Raw genomic sequence first — 17,523 nt, forward strand, 5'->3', positions numbered from 1 at the left:
AATACATGGGTGTTTTTACAGGCTGATGAAAGCTCAGTGCACCGTATGTGTCAGACCCTGATGGGTTTATTATTAAGCCGTCTCCCCTCCTGTCTCTGTCTGCATAGAAAGCTCAGCCCTTTGTAATGGGCAACCCATGTAAATGGTCCTTGTACAGCACAAATTCCTGAACACATTATGTAGATTATATGCGCCACTGCTGCTGCATTTCATTTTGATTAAAATACTAACCTTTCCCACCACATTGCTTTAAATTTACCCCAATGAAAAGCACCTATGTGTTATTTGTTGTGTTATTTTTTGTGCTTTGTAAATTATTGGCTATGAAAACCTTCCTAATACAGACATAGTGGTGCCTTTTTAGTTTTCGTTGTTGTGTGGTTTTGTTTTATTGGTGTGCATTACATTTTCTTGGCCGCCGCCCCTGCGCCGCCGCTGACCCCCCTCTCGTGTGCACTCCGCAGGAGAAGACGAGCGCCCTCAGCCTGAGCAACGTGGCTGGGGTCTTCTACATTCTGGTCGGAGGACTCGGCTTGGCCATGCTGGTGGCCTTGATCGAGTTCTGTTACAAGTCCCGAGCCGAGGCGAAGCGAATGAAGGTGGCAAAGAATGCACAGAATATTAACCCAACTTCCTCGCAGAATTCACAGAATTTTGCAACTTATAAGGAAGGTTACAACGTATATGGGATCGAAAGTGTAAAAATTTAGGGGGTAGGGAACGAGGTTTTCATAAATTCCCCCCAAATGCACGCTTTTTTGGCTCCATCCGTTCCATCCTTCAGTGTTAGTGAATGAAGAAGTTGGCCAACGGATCGTATGTATTGGTGACTTATGATTTAATGAGAGCGAGAGTTATCCCCCTTTTTTAATACTTAATATCGTGTTTGTCCATTTAAGTTTCCTTACAATTTGAAACCATTTTCATGTATGACTGTTGATGGCCATGCTTGTTTTTCCCTCTGTCCTAGTAACACATTCCAACGATAATGCTTGCAATGACCATGCATAAGCCTTTACGTGATCATTTGCATTGTTAGCCATTGACGTCATCCTCAGTTCTCATCGACATCGTCATGTTTTGAACATTTCCAATCTTTAAAGCTTACAGCTGTGGAGATGCTCCATGCTAACGTGTTGCCTCCGTGTTTGTGAATGTGTGTTGGCTGGCGTGTTTTCCAGATGACCTTTGGGGACGCCATGAGGAATAAAGCCAGGCTTTCTGTCACTGGGAGTACTGGGGAGAATGGCCGGGTGATGACTCCAGAGTTTCCTAAAGCTGTCCACGCCGTCCCTTACGCGAGACCTGAAATGGGACTAAACGTCAGCCTGACGGATCTGTCCTGATTAATGAGAAACTTCTGAGTGCCTTACGATGGTTTCAATAGAGCGATTTTTTTTTGGGTTATTCACTCCCTCCCTCTCTTTGGCACTTTTCTCTCTCTGGCTGGTGAAAAGGGAAAGGTAGGAGATGGAGGCTTCATTTTGTCTCTAACAAAGACTTGTATTGTTGCGCTCTGTCTGTCTAATATTCACCCGACCAAACGCCTCCCTCTCCGGGTGGAATTACATCTTGAAATATAAAAGGGAGGCTCTTTTTTCCTAAACTCGTGTCACCATGCTTTCCTATCTGTCTGTCTGGACTGGACTGAGATGGAAATTGATTGACAGCAGCAGCTGCTTCTGGGGGTTCTGATAGTTTGTCATTTCAGCTGTAGTGTGTGTGTGCGCGTGTGTGTGCGTGTGTCAGGGAGTCTCCTCACAAACACACTTTTCCGTAGCCGCCACCACCGAACAGGATTTTCAAGCACACTTGATATCATCCGCATTACGGTGTGAAAATTGTCCTCTTTTCTAATAAAACCCAAGGAAAAAAGTTTATTGAAAAAAAAAATATTTTTATGTATTTTCACAAAAAAGCTTTTAAATGAACTTGCTTACATACTGGTGGGATATAAACATCTAAATGTGTGAGTATAACGATGAAAAAATACTAAACAGCTTCTAGATCCATATTTTTAATGCCAAATACATTGCATACAGTATGGGGTGAGATGTTGAAATCATGTAATTAATTCCTATTCTAAACTTTCCTGTATATTTTATTCTTTAACATTTGGTGTTGATATGAAATATATGTCAATGCTCAGCATTTGGAATCAAACCTTCTATGTTTCTGTTGTTGGAGTCGGTGCCGCCAGCTTTGCTTTATACTTTGTCTCTTCGTTGGCTTCAGTGCTTTTGCCGTTTGTATTCTTTCCGACACAGACCAGGGTCGTCGTCTACTTTCCGAAAGTCTGTTCACGCGCCATGAAAGTGAAGCTAAATACTGTACGCGCAGTAGTCTGGTCATTTCATCCAAAACACGGCGGCGATGGTTTAAAATGCCAAAAAAGTACGAGTGCCAAATTCTAGTGCCGGTAGAAATGAATATAGTCTCATATAATCAGTCACTGTCATCTCAGTGAATGTAAATGATACATTCTGTAACTTTTGTAACTAGATGTACAGTTGGTGGCAATGACAGTGCTAATACACTAGCCTTTTTGTTTCACATTGATCTGACAATGAAGTAGCACCAATTGCATGTTGTTGCCGCAAATACTACATGAGTTTATTTCATTACAGCCGAACATGCGCTCTTTTTCATTTCAATGTTGAAGTCGTGAGGTAAACTGTTTGAAACTGGAAATACGTTAGACATGTAAACAGTATATACATATATTTTATATAAAAAGTTTAACTATGAAAAACGAAAGCCCCTTTACATGAAAGCTACTTTGCTTCCATTAAAAACTAAATTTAATTACTTGTTTTATTTACCTCTTTTAGTTATGCAGTATTACAATTTATGTCATTTATACAAACTTTGGAATAAGACACATTTTGTTTCTTTTTTTTAACTGACCTATAAAAATTCCTCCTCTGTAACTGAAAGGAGGTAAGTTGTACTAGTATCACTGTTGTTTTCACCATCAACAATAGAAGCATACTGTAGTTGCTTATGGTTTCATTGCATAGTCAGGCTCTCACTGACATTTTGTATATGGAATGTGTGCTAACTTGTTTATTTTTTGGGACTATTTCTAAATAAAAGTGGCTGATCTCTTACTTTCCACTGTGTGTCTCTAATATAAATATACCACTGGATCCTGATACTGCTGATTTGATTCTCTCTTCAGTAAACTTGAGTAAACATCATCAGGTGCTTTTACTTCCTCTGGCTGTTTGCATCGCTGCCAAAGCTGAGGGTGAATCGAGCTGTGTGATTCACTGAGACAGTGGTCGCACCATGAAGTGACACATCCAAACAAAGGCGATGCAGTCAGAAGCCTGATGATGCGCTGGCTAGGGGTGACTTGCCAGGGCGGTGTTAGTCAACCCCATCCTGGAGGTTCTGTGTTATCACCGTCCTCTGTTCTTCTCTGAAAGAAAAACTCACCAGCAGTAAGAAACTTAGGAAGTGAGAAGTGACACAATGCATGATACATGTGTTTAGCCGAGTGGGGCGAACCGGGTTGGAGGATGGGGAGGCGGGAACACAGATGTGATGGGCTCATTGTTGTTGAGAACTTCCTTGACTTTTTTGTTTTTCTTTTGTTCCTTTTTTTTCTTCTTTTTCCCTTTTTTCCCCTTTCTTTTACTTTTTTCCCATTTTTAAATTTTTCCTTTTTTTCCTTTCTTTTTTCTGGCTTGACATTTAAGGGTCTCTGCGTTTGACCCTCATGGGTTTGAGTCACGAGGTGCTAGGTGTATTACAGCGTCCTCTCAGTCCAAAGATGGGTAGTCAGGTTCTGTGGTGCCTCTGTGATGGACTCAACCATGGGCATGCACCATTTCTATCTGGAGATGAACAAATACAAACGCAGCCCCCTTCTGCTGTGTGTTAATGAATGTCACACGTCTCCGTGAAAGTGGTTGACTTCCCTCTGCTCCGTAGAGATAATCCCTCTTTTCTCCCCATCGGGCCATATGTCCCCCTCTGCCCCCTCCTAGTCATTTTCTGCCCCACCTTGAAGTTAATTACATCATATTACAATCACACACATCAGCTCTGGCTCCTTGTAACGGGCGGACTGTCACCTGGGACCTGCACATTTGATCATGTTTTATTTATCGACAGCTGTGTACGTTACCGTCTGAGCTCATGCCACAGTTCTGAAATGTCATCTGCTGTTCGTTTTACTGCCCTCTCAAAAATCTGGTTGATTTTGTTCCAGGACACAGAAAGTACTTTGTAGCTGGAGCCACTGCTGATGTACAGGCAAGAAGAAGCTGGGCTCCTGCGCACGCTGTGTTTAGCAGTGTATGAGGAAAGCAGGTGATGTGTTGGACTTACAGGACGATAGTGTACCTTGCAGGAAGGCAACACACACATTTCTAACTTTCTCTAAAAGCTGTTTGCTCTGAGCATATATGGCTCAGCTCTGCTTCCCACACCTCCTGGCTCCCACTCCCCTCACACATCCTGGTCTAAACTCTTCAGAGGGGGGGCTTGCTCACCATCTGGTGCTGAGTTGGACCAGATGGCTTGGCTACTGGACACATCTGGCCAACCCAGACGTTTTCTATAGTAAAGGTTTGGCCCGGTGGATGACTCTTTGGATTGGACTCGCCTCCAACAGACATTTTGCTTGTTGACCAGGGATAAAACCTCTTTACCTGTTTATCACATGAACTAAAGCTCTGGCAACAAGAAAATAGTAGTGTTGTACATGGAAACATAATTCAGTTCACATTTAAAACTGCTGTTTAACGTGAGATTTAAAAAATGCACACACTGTTTATTTTCTTGTAGTGGACCTCTCTGTAGTTTTGCTAGTCTTAGTCTCTCTTACCCCATAGTTGCTAAAGGTTAGCGTTGTCCCGTGGCTTCACTGGGCCCATTTTTAACTTAGCCTGAGGTTTTTTGCCATTTCTGGCTTTTGTAGTTGTTCTTTCGTCTTCATTTGCATTGCTAATTTTATTGTTAACAGCAATCTTAAAACCAATCTGCAACACAGTTTTGCTTTTGTTGTTAGTGGAAGTGGCTTATTGAAGTTTAATTCCCCGTGGGCCCTTGTCATTTCACCAATCAGTCTCAGCACTGTTGTACAATCAACTGTGCTTATGGGTCATTAGTTCAGCCAATCATGATGCAGGGACGCGGTTAACGAAAATGATTCCAATGATTCCTCATCTGTATGAGCAATTAGCCTTTGAGCCCCCCCCCCCCCCCCATACATCTCTGAATGTTGATTCTCAGTGGATATTCTGATGTACCTGAGCCCATGAGTCCAGTATGTGAACCCAGTACCTGAGCCCATTAACCCAGTACCTGAGCCCAGTACCTGAGCCCATGAACCCAGTACTTGGGTCCAGTACCTGAGCCTGCGAGATGGCGCTGCCAATACAGATGTGATTAATTTACATCACTTTGATTCAAATGTCTTTAGAGAATAATCTATTTGAAACACTAGCAAACAAAGTAACGTTTCATCCAAAAGGGCAAGTTTAGTGACAAATGTTCAGTGTGTTTGTTCAATGACTCCCTTTGGTAAACAGTTCACTCCTGTTTAATGTTCACCTCAGGGATCAATAACAGTCATTTTTATCTCGTTACATGAAGCCTAGAGATTAATGTTTTGTAATTATTCATTATATTTTCCTAATTGAGCTGGAGATATGCTGCTGGATTCTTCGCTGATGGTGACAAATCCTACAGTACTTCATTTCTTTTTAGTTAATATTGAACTTCAGAGGCTGCAGGGACAAGAAGACAGACTCCTACACTGAACCTCCTAAAACCAATGACATTTTAAATGCAGATGTGACATTTACAATTAAGTTCTGCTTCTGTTATGCTAATAATTGGGCGGTTTATGAGGGATTTCCCTTTGGTTCTAGTCAAAATAGCCCGGCCGTTAGAAACCAGACTCAGCATCTCACCACAGTGAAGAGCAGCGACGTACAGTACTGCTGTGACAGCCGAGGTGGTGGGTGGCGTTTTGTGCTGTAAAACAGTTATCCTCTGGCTGGGTTGTCATGGCAACAGCGTTGGCTGGCTTTCTGGTGCTCCAGCATGTTCATCCCTGTGGTTACCGACGGGTGAACGAGGGGATCTGCTCTTCGGTGCATGCCGCCATTTTAAATCACTCGCGGGAATAAAACAAACAGCTGTTGTGATTTTAGACATCTCCACGTGTGGTTCAGCCCAGAACGAGAGCCTCTTCCTTCAACGAGGTTGAATTTCCATGGCAACGGATGTTGCTCTGTTCTGTTGTGTTGTGTCGCTCGCAGCACATGGAAGGTGTGCAAGCTGCTCTGAGGTGACATTTCTTCTGCAAATGTCACGGATGCAGTTAAGTAGACACAGCAGCAGAATCTAACAGTAGTGACATTCAAACTGAAGCAAACTGAGATGTTTACTTTTCTGAGACTAGACTAAAGACTAGAGGCTGAGTCAGGATCACAAAAGCCAAGTCACTACAAAAAGATATTTTTCTGTTTTCAGCATCACTCGTGGTCACTTGCTTGTCAAAGCTGCCTGAATACAAAACTAATGGTGTGATGGTCTTGGATTGGCAACAATTTACAAAGAAAATCATTTTTCAGGTCCTGCATGAGAGCACTCAAGAAAATGCATCATACCATCAAATCTAACTGACTGCACTCAGCTCATACGAATGTGATTAATGTAATATTTTTTCATCCAAGATAGAATTGATTTCTGTGTTATGTCACCACCATCAAATACAAGCCAGACCCAGAATGATGTGTAGGAAATATCACCATCAGAAAAACAAGACAGCAACTGCAGGCGGCAGTTATTTGGGATAATTATACTCCCTCATATTAAAATCAATATGCGACCGGTAAAAGAGTCACTTTCTGCTCTGATGCTACTGCTACTTTGTTTCCTTTGTTTCTATTTGTTGCTTCATCAGTCTTGGACCTGCACCCGTCCATTATCACCTCGTCAACTTTAGCAACACGTCCAATTTTGGGATTCTTGGTTGCGTCTTTTCTAGAGGTACAGTGGGCGAACGCTTCCTGACGGTGTGATTTCTGCTGTGAAGGTGTTTCCTAGTAATGATGCCTGTGCTAGGAACTTAGTAAACAACACTGCAGCTCATTTGAAGGAGGACAAATTATGCAGCAGCTGCTCGGGTGAGCTGCCATCTGTACAAAGCTCTGGCTGTAAAAGTCACTTCCTTGCTATTTTAACTCAACCTTTTTCAGAGTGTAACTCAGTGACAATCTGCAAATTACAGCTGCATTTATATCCTATTTAATAATATATATGTGTCCCACCTGAAAACTTTAGGAGCGGCTTTTTACTTAAAAACCTTCCACATGGTTTGCTTCGCCTGTGGAGTGAAGCGCCATTGTCAGGGCTGTCAGGGGAAATTGACACCTTGTCTGGGGAGACGAATCTCCCACGCCCACTGAACACCACCCAGATTAAATCTTTCATCATGCTGACTTGATTTATGTGTCTTATGTAGATTGCAGCCTGCTTTGACGTAGGCTTCCAGCTACGCAATAACAAAGCATCGCACTGTGATCGGCCGTGAGCGTGCGCTCGTGCACCGGCACCTGTGGAAACACCCTCATTTCTAAGCAGTGAGAGAAGCACATAATGATAAAATGCTTGTATCCATGCAGCTTCCTTGCTGTCACAACTGTTCCTCCTGCACCAGTTTCATTTAGTGGGACGTGGGATGCGTCATTAATTCACTGCAGCTTCCAGTTTCCAGCTTCCTGTTGTTTTTGACCACTTACTCCACATATCTGCCAACGTGCTTGTCTGAGCCCTGAGTTCTGAAGATCTATAAGTAAACCCTGACTAAACAACCATTGTGACTCCCACAGTCTGCTCTTGACAGGCAGGAAAAGATAGCATCCTCTCCCATTGCCCAAGGGTCCTCACACAGTATGACTCTGGGAATATTTATGGATGTTTACTCTTATCTGTGCTCTCGAAGCACCCATACGGCCACGCTGACACACAGAGCGGCCTATGTAGTAGCTTTGGGGAACCTGATCAAGCTGGGCAACAGTTTCCTCCAGCTTTTAGACTTCGCCTCTTTCCTCTCATTCAGCTAGACGTCTTCTTCCACCTGTACCAGTCGCTTCATGTGGAGACGGAGCAGAATCACCACCAGGAGTGTTTGAAAGTAGATCAGCCGTCATCTCGGTAGGAAATTGAAAAGCTACTACTAAATCCATCTGCTAATCTGCACTAATCTCTATAGGCATTCTTCTTAATTATGCAAGATTTTGTAACCATGGTAACAAATGTGAGCAAGAACTCAGCCGGAGTAGAGCAGAGCCAAGAGGTTGTTCTGTTGTATCATATTTGAGGATGTGAGCCGATTTAGAAGGCAACAGCGTGAATGTGCTTTCTGGTCTCCAAACGATTCTTGCAGACATGTGACTGCGCTGCAGCTCTAACTTCCCCCACATGTCTCCATGCAGCCTCTGCCCAGAACACATTGCTCCCTGAATCAGGCACAAACAATGTGGCTAATTACAGCTAATTGGCAAGAAGCGGCCAATTCGCGCTTGCTGTTTGCCATCCGACAAACACACTGGACACATTTAACATGTGCACAGCACAGAACTTATTGGCAACTCGGGACAGTGGCAACAACATTACAGAACGTTTTATTGCACCGAGTCGAGGACGTTCGAGGAAGTCAAGCACGCAGCAGCTGAACAGCATCCTATGCTACTGTCCTATGGACTCATCTTATACCTGTGAGGCTCAGGCGGCAAAGTGGTGCCGTTTTAATAGCAGATCATGTTTGTGTGCTGACATTTGTGCTCGAAAGGATGAACGTCTTCTTCTCCTACCGCTGCAGAGGGGATTGAGCCACGAGGCCCATCTGATCCAGCGAACTACATGTGCAGCATGTTCGGACGCTTGGCTGCCAGCGAGATGTTACAGTGCAGCATGCGCGTGGGGGATGAAACGTTGTTGTTATAACGGTACAGACAAGTGGAGATCAAATCAAGCACCGCGAGCGCAGCCGCTGCCTGTGCAGACCTGAGGAGCTGTGGAGGCGGACAGATTGTGAGGACAGGTGCGCCTCAGCGGTTCGCTGTTCCTAAATGGGAACCCGCGCCAGCCTCCCACCCACCGCTCTGCTCCTGATCCGGCCCCGCACCTCTATTTAGCTCTGAACCAGCGTTGTGCAGACCCCCGCTCAGACGTTGACTGCGTAAACTCATTCCTCCTGACGCCACTCAGCAGCAACAGCTCTGTCATGAGGCATAAGCAGGTTCTGCAATATTGAATTCTTTTTCCCTCTTTGCAATCGCCTCCGTCGTGACACAGCTGAATGAACAGATCGCCCACAGACAAAACACACGGGTGACTTTGAGTGCAGGATGTGACCTCTGCACATTTGAAACCAGACTCAGCTAAATGTATTATTTAAATGCAAAGATTGAAAAAGGCGTCTTTGTTTTGTTTGTGGCCGAGGACAGGAGAGAAATTCAAAGCCTATTAACATATACAGTAACAGTGGGAGTTGCTGCTTAATGCTGCATTGTTCAGTGAATCGAATTAATGATCCACTGTTTTGCAAATGACAGACAGATATGGTAAATTGTATCAATATTGTAAAGTGTGATCCAAACTAAAAATACCCTTTGTAGTTCCATGTTAATAATTTATTCCAGGAGAACAGAGTACTTTTCCTGCTTTCTACAGCGTTAGTGTTAAAATATGTCAGGGAAGGTTTCCAAAAACTCACCTACAGTCACAATAGATTTATTAAAAAGGTAGAATATCCCAATATGAAAAGCCTTATTATATGAGGGAGTTCTATTAAATATGACATAGAACAGCATATTTAAGATGTATTGTGCTTTTCCTATATCACTGGCCAAATGTATTCATATTCTTTTTTGGCGCAGAGCGTAGCAGACGTCCCGTCTGAGCCTGCACAGTATTATTATTACAATCTAGATCTAAATTAGCAGCCAGCTGAATGTTAAACACACAGTATCACATTCAATTTGAAAGAATGCTGAGCGGGTTATGAAAAAATTCTGAATTATCGCCGCACCACTCATGGCTCATATACAGCATCCTACATGTTTTATGACTTCTCCTACACCCTGTTACAAACAGGCTCGTGCTGCGAAAAGTCCCATTCTGGCTTTCATTCCGTTGCTGTTGTTGACGGTGGAGGAGCGATTCCTTGTGTTCGCTACCAGAGCCCCGGCTTTTATCCTCGCTTTGTCTGACTGCTTGTAATGTTTGTGACCTAAGAAATGCATTAAGCTTTATGTGGCTAATGCAGGTTGCGCTGTAAAAGTATGTCAGCTAAACAGCCCCTTTCAAACGGCTGCTGCTGGTGCAATTACTCCTCGCGCCCTGTAAACATTGTGTTTGTGAGACTTGTGTGGAGAGCAGGCGGCGTGCCATCAGAACGTGGCACAGATAAATAGACTGATAAAAGAAATGGATGGATGCTGGCGAGACCCCCTCAGGCCACTGAAGACCACAGCGCCTGTTGTTTACTTGTCCTGTTCATGCTGCTTTATTATATACAGCACACACAATTACCTCCCTCACTTCTACTGCTTCTAATCTAATTCTAATCCATCTAATCTGCAGAAACACAACATACATCAAGCTGCACTTTTCAAATTCTTTCAGGAAGTGCATTTAACTGTATTCATTCTAAACCAGACAGATGTAAGCTGGCCTTTTAGCTAATGAGTATTCATTCACGCATAAAATATCTCTAATGGTCCCTAATATAGACACAAGACAAAGACATTCTCACATGAGGTTTATCTGGGTTATTTAGATATATTCTCCTAAGATTAGGAAGTTATTAAGGAGTAATATTTCTCCAGGACAATATATCATATGATGATTAATTACTAATTCAATTAACAGGTACATTTTCTCTGTTTCACCATTCTTTAAATGAGTTTAATTGTTTGGGTTAGGAAGTCTGTGCTTCTCTTTACCTTCAGGGACAATACAACTGCCTTCAATTTAATACCATCACTCCTGAGGGACGGGCGTGTCCTTCACATGCTGTCAATTGACAGCTTCATGACTTTTACCATAATTTTTAACAACGTCAATACTTTTTCTGAATACTATTATTATGTTCAAACAAAAGTGGTGAAGAAGCACAAGCACTTCCAAGTCACAATAAAAATATTAAAATTGTTTAATTTCGTCTTCAGGCTTTTATTATCTGCCTTCTGTCTGATTCCTCATTTCCCCCTGAGAAGCAGCACCACTGACCCCAATTTAGTAATACAGTCTCTGATAATAGCTTTTATTGAAATCGTGAGCTCGGCCTTGAATGTCGGAAATGTGACAAAATATATTAGGAAATCGTGACTCTGGGTGCAAATCAAAACAAGCCTCAAATGGCGCGCGGTTCATATGCAGTTTGATACCAAAAACAGCCACACGCAAACGCAAAGAGGCACTTGTGTTTACCAAATTAAACTTTAACAAACACAATGAGAGCTTTGTGTAGCTCAGCAATAAATGATGCACTTAGGGCCAGAGAAAACAGTAACATGCTCTATGCTTTTATTTCCCCTCATTTAAGGCCTTATTTGACTTTAATATAGAATAAAGGAGACAATAAGTTCCTGCCTGGACTCGGGTGTGTAATAAACACAAAAGATGTGATTACAGGGGACTCATTGTAGACCTCGAGGCCACAGCTGTGTTTCTTATGTAACTTGATGTTATTTGTTAGAACTTTTTGGGTATATGCAGCTTCAGTTGTGCTAATAATCACACTCTAAAAATTCAAAAAGCCTTGAAAAAGTATCAGACTATTCAGAGGAGCTGGGTCAGATCTCAGAATCATTTTCCCAGTTGACTTACTATGTCCTTTACCTTAACCACTACAGGGTGGTACAGTAAATCCCAGCTTCCTCCCTCTGGATGGACAGAAGTGTGGTCATTAAAAAAGTATGAGCAACTAAACACCCCCAGGGGCCACAATATGGGACTGAATCACTCTGATTTCCAGCCAGCAGATTAAAAATAAATTGTGTTTAAAATATTCAGGGGGACATTATTAGTGCAGCTTTGCAGTTTCTTTCCTCTGCTGAGCAGCTCCACGGTCGAGCTGCTCAGGGTTCTGGGTTCATCCAGGCGCCCGTAAAGCGCAAGGGGAGTCCTGGAAACCAACGGCGATGGGGAAACGTAAGTAGAGAGGAAGGATGTGATGAAAGGAAGAAATAACAAGATCGTGAGAGGAAATAAGTGGATATGTATGACAAAAAATAAAAAGTTGGCGTGAGACTTTATGGATTTCATTACCCAGAGGTCACACTTTACCTCCACTAAGAGTCTGCTCCCTGGAAATTAATGGCGTCTCTTTAGCGCCAGGTCAAGCTGGTCACGGTGAAATCTCTGAGATGCTGATGAGTCTCTGCATGAAGCCCTTACCGTACATGCTACTGTCAGAGGAATTCATACCGGAGGCCATGAGGGCAACAGCAGGGGACACACACAATGCATACGCACATACTCTACCATGTCTGAGTGTCATTGGAATGTCATAGGCTGGCGTCATAATGCGAATCAAAGATGTGCTGATGCTGAACCTCTGAGAACTGTGTCCCTCTACTCAGCTTTAAGTCCCTTCCTTCAAACGTTGAACCAAGCACACAGGGTACAGACAGAAGGACATACACAGTAAAGCCGTAAGCAGCAACTCTGTCAAAGACTGTGCTCTTCCTAAACTGCATTTACAGTAATGTGCAGTTTGAATTAGTAACATTTTATTTAGAATTTACCGCTTGTTGTAGCTATAAAACTAGCTTAAGTTAACTACATGGTAATTGCTGGTTATCATGTTAATCAGATACTCTCTCTTAGCGGAACAGCGCCCTCTTAAAGTGTGTGGTGAAACTCTGTATTGCACCTTCACCATGCTTCTAGACTATACGTCAGGTGGGAGTGGGCGTTTCCTAGGAAAACATGAAAGTTTAACCAATTAAATGATTCTGACGTCATGTCACAGTGAGACTGATTAGCCAAGAGTCTGCCAAAGAAAACCAATCAAATGATAGCATGGCGTCAACATCAACTTTAGCTAGTTTATCAGCATGATACAGTACTGTATGTAGATGGTGGAAATTAAGAGTACTTTACTAAAATACAACATAAAGTACAACTTATTCTTCTTTTATTAGCTTCCAAAGGCTTCCATTAGGCATATTAGTCTTAAACAAGGCAAATGATGTAGTACAGAGTTGCTAGCTGCTAAACCGTAGCGGCTAGTCCTGTATGCTAACGTCGGCTAGAATCGGCTGAGCTCGTCGTCCTGAGGAACACGCGTGGACGGGGCAGACTGTTCAGCCCAGAAAAAACCTCCATAGGATTAAAGGCCAGAGGAAATGACCTGCTTACTGATCACATCACCCTTCTGACAGACCCGGGATCAGCCGTCTACTTCATACAGAGTGAGTGAAATGCGCATCCTCCTCTTTCCTGTACCTGCACGTTATACAGTAAAGCTTGTTGTGCAGTGTACAGTGTGTACAGTATCGGTGTTCTGCTTCTGCAGGTGTAGCTCATATTTATAAATATTATATAACAGTGACTGCACACGTGGTTAAATGCCCCGTGAGACAACTTAGGTGTGATTTTTTGTCTCACTGGACTCGCTGCGTGTCCTCATCCTGTAGCAGCTACAGGAGTTGTGTGTCTGCTTTCCGCCACAGTCGGTCCCATGTAAAGCACCCCCCGTCCCTTCACACTAAATCCCTCTCGACCCACTCCATCTGCATCCACCACCGCCATCAGCCCCATTCAGTCACTTACCGCTTTGACCGAGTAGCATGGCTGTGCTGCTTAGATGTTTCCGTTAAGTGCGCACATACTGCGACTGTAAACTCGACTGGGAAATTAGTGTCTTGTGTGTTTAGCACCAGCCACAAGCTGTAGCATAGTGACAGCGCAGTCATATTGTAAAGGTTTTTTTTCTATCATGTTCTTTATTGCTTCACATCAAATGTGTTTGTGGGATTTGTTGGGTTTAGTTGTGTAAGGTCTTAAACCTTAACTTGTAAAGTGCCTTGGGATGACCTTGTTAGCACTTAGTCCAATATGATGTGACAGCGTGAAATCAGCATTTTGCTTGACCCTGGTTCTTGTATAGATTTATGTTATGAGAAGCATCCTTTCCCATGACCTTCACTGGTCAAGGACAGTCAGGTCAAGCTTTCACTGCTATTTGCAGTTTGGTTTGGTTTGGTTGAGAATATATGATCAATCATATGGAAATGTTACAACAGTGTTACCCCCTTAAATTATGAAACATAGATTGAATTGTAGTTCCATAGTCTGAAAAGCTAATATATTCAATTTCAATAATTTCATACATTATATTGCAGAGTTTCACCTAATTTAAAATGATGCAACTTTACTTAGTCATCACAGATCTTCAACATGACTCTCACCAATGCAACTCCCCAAGCTCCCTTTATTTTAAGTTCTTACCATTGTCACTGAACTACTGACAGAACCGTGTTAGGCTTCATTTGTAACAAAACGTAGTCAAACATCAACCCTTAATCATGCATTAAAATGGCCTCACCCCCCTGAGTACACTGCAGCCCAACACTGTGCACTGATTTATCTCAACCTGTACTGTTATTTGTCCAGTTCGCTGTTGTCCAGCTCTGTCTCAGCTAACTCCCACCCCTTTAAAAGAGAAAAAAGCAAGGCCCTGTGTGTATCAGGTATGTGTGCGATCACCTGTTTGTGTGTCTGTGGGTGCATATGCGCCATCTGCTCCAGCCGCGCACATCCACAGTGGATGTTACCGGCTGAGATGAGAGGTCCTGAAGCAGATGTGCTGTAGGAGGGGGTTGACATTGACTGAAATGGGTGCAGAGGTGAGATAGCTAGGAGGGTTTATCTGCATTCCACTGCATTGCACTCATTAACAAAAAACGTAGCTTAAGTTTTTAAATCCTAGGAGTATCACAGTTTTGAAATTGGTAGTAATCTCACTTGAGAATTACAATTATTCTGAAAATTGCTGTTTTAAATGTCACGTTAAATACTTTAAGCATGAGTTTGCTAGAGCAATATGGTAAGAATGCTTTGAGTAAAGGCTGGTTCGTGCGGTGGCTCCTCAGAAGGATCCGGGTGAAAATCTGTAATCACGTTTTCATTAGTATTTGCCTCACAAAACGTGTAAAAGACCATTTGACTCCCATGGAGAAAAGCTAAAGGTTCATTCAACTTCACCAAAATCTCCCTTGAGGATACGAATAAAGGGAAACATCATAATCTTCATCACATCATGTTTGTTTTTTATCAGAAGTCAGCACAGACTGGTCAGAAAATGTGAAAATGTACTCTAAGCTGCCAGGGACAATGACCTTCCTCCTCCACTTTATTATAGTGTAAAACTCCACAGTGCAGGAAACTAAGGTGAAACTTCAATTACCCTCCTGTCTGCTGAGATGAGTTCTTTCCTGTTTTTGAGGGGAAGAGGGCTGAGCTGCAGGTGAAAATGTTTAATCAGCTTTTGCAGTCACAATGAGATAAAGTCGTTGGTGGAGAGCCGTGCGTGGTTGCTATTACAAATCAATGTGGCCTTTTCGCTGGAACTGACAATGGGCTTTTCTCAGCCCTGCTATCAAGCAGAAGCAGTTTCGCCTCATCTAGCTTATTGCAGCGCTTTGTCATCACTGCACAATTGGCCTTGGACTGGAACTATGAACACACAACTACTTTTTGTTATTTTATTATTTTTGTGATGTGTCTATTGTCACAGTGGCCAATAGGTGTGGTACAAAACAAAATCAATCAAAGAAATATTTAGGTTTTTTCAAAAACAGTCAGATTTCCATAGTTACTGTAGTTACATAGAAATCCCTACTATGCTACACATTTTGAAGACAGTTTAAAGACTGTGACTAATACTGTAGCTTCAAAGCATGACTGAAGAGTATTGTGCCCTTTGACCTATGTCTGTCTGCAAACAGATGTTTTACCATAGTTGCAGATTTACATATATCAGTGCACGGGAACAAAATCCTGAGGGATAAGGATGAAAAGTCCTTTGACATCTCTGTGAGATCTAAGCGAAAAACAGCAGTAAGGCTTTTCACCTAATGTTCCAACCTTCCCTGAAATCGTCCACAGCTTCAAATATTCTTCAAAGTAACTTTTGGAATTTTAAGCTGACATTATGCTTTCGTGCATAATTTTTCATGTTCATCCTAAACTCTTCAAGGATCTGGGAGCGTGTGTCCTAATGTATACGGCTGAGTAAGTTTTGTATTGGGGCATGAAGGAACTACTGTAAGTCACATTTTTGTCTTCAATCATTTCACTTCTGAAATATCGACTTCTGAAATCCAGCCAACATCTTCCTCCTCATTCTGCACCCTCTTCATAATGCACCAACTACTTCCTGTCACCTCTCCTCCGCTCACATCAGACGGCAAACCTCAACGCAAAGCCTAATTCCTGCACAATAGCAGTTGTGTGCTGGATTCACCCTGGTGCGCCAAAGGGGATTATGGTTAATGGAGTTGTTCAGTACAGAGGCAGAATTAGCCCTGGCTGATCTTCCTGTGTGGTTTCAGCTCAGCTCCATTGTGTGTGTGCAGTTGGAAGCAATGAACGGCAATGACATTTTGGAGGTGGATTTATTTTAGTTCGGTAGAAAGAAAATGCCAGTTTCACATTTTAGCTATTATGTGCTGACCACAGTAAAAAGACATTTTGTGAATGTGTATACAACAACCATAATAATGAAGCATTTCTTTAAATTTGAGGGGCAGCTTTGCACTGTTTAATTAAACATTTTATCCAAATATACTAACTTCAGGTTAAAGTGTCACAGAAACATAAAACATGTATATGCACAGTGCCCTGCAGTACGTTCCCCTTAAAAAAAGGCACAAAGGTGTCGATCTGGACTGACATTTAATGTCGCCCCATCCAGGCAGAACACGCAGCCAAGCGTTCATTCACAATCTGTCACTGTCTGCTATTGTTGCATTTAAACAAGACAACAAGATCACATCTACGCGACACCTGAAAACTTCCACAAAAATGTTAACTGTCACCAAAGTTTATGTCTTCCAGTCACTCACTTCGGTGTGAGTGTTCCCAAAAGAGTGCAGTTGTCTCAGAGCATGTGATGTGTGGCATTCACTGGCTCAAGCACTCACTGCTGTTTGCATCTCCTGGAGTTTGACAACGGACTTTAATTAGATCTCATGTTCTCCTGGAAGCATCGCAGTAACAGGGATCTTTGATTCATCATCTCTGCAGAGCAGGTGGGATACAAAGGATGCAGGCGCACTATTCTCCTAAACCTCATAATATGTACAGTATGCATATTTATGTTTATTGGCTTCCGTCATAATGAAGATGAATGTAAACTGTCTGGTTCTGGTTCCATCCTAAGGGGCAATGCTAACTTTGTATTAGAACATAAGGCATGTTCCACATCAGACCTCATAGTGAACAAGGTGTGAAAATCAAAGACTCTGTGATCTAGGTATCCAA

General features: G+C 42.6%; 1 protein-coding gene across 10 annotated transcripts in view; it reads left to right on the forward strand.

The window, feature by feature from the left end:
- The window catches only part of gria2b (glutamate receptor, ionotropic, AMPA 2b), a 49,842-nt gene that overhangs the window by 28,905 nt on the left and 3,414 nt on the right, over positions 1–17,523 (forward strand). For 4 of the 10 annotated variants that reach the window (XM_029164650.3, XM_029164643.3, XM_029164642.2 and 1 more), the window contains 2 exons: positions 465–599; positions 1,182–3,110. The exons of 1 other annotated variant lie outside the window; for it this stretch is intronic. In XM_029164650.3, the coding sequence (XP_029020483.1) occupies positions 465–599; positions 1,182–1,346 (300 nt within the window). In that variant the 3' untranslated portion in view covers positions 1,347–3,110. Of the gene's footprint in view, positions 1–464; positions 714–1,181; positions 3,111–17,523 lie in introns of those variants that run through there. 5 more of the 10 variants (XM_029164644.3, XM_029164645.3, XR_003787227.3 and 2 more) reach the window with 4 other exon arrangements.

The sequence above is a fragment of the Betta splendens genome, chromosome 10, assembly GCF_900634795.4.
Source record: "Betta splendens chromosome 10, fBetSpl5.4, whole genome shotgun sequence".
In the NCBI taxonomy this organism is placed as follows: Eukaryota; Metazoa; Chordata; class Actinopteri; order Anabantiformes; family Osphronemidae; genus Betta; species Betta splendens.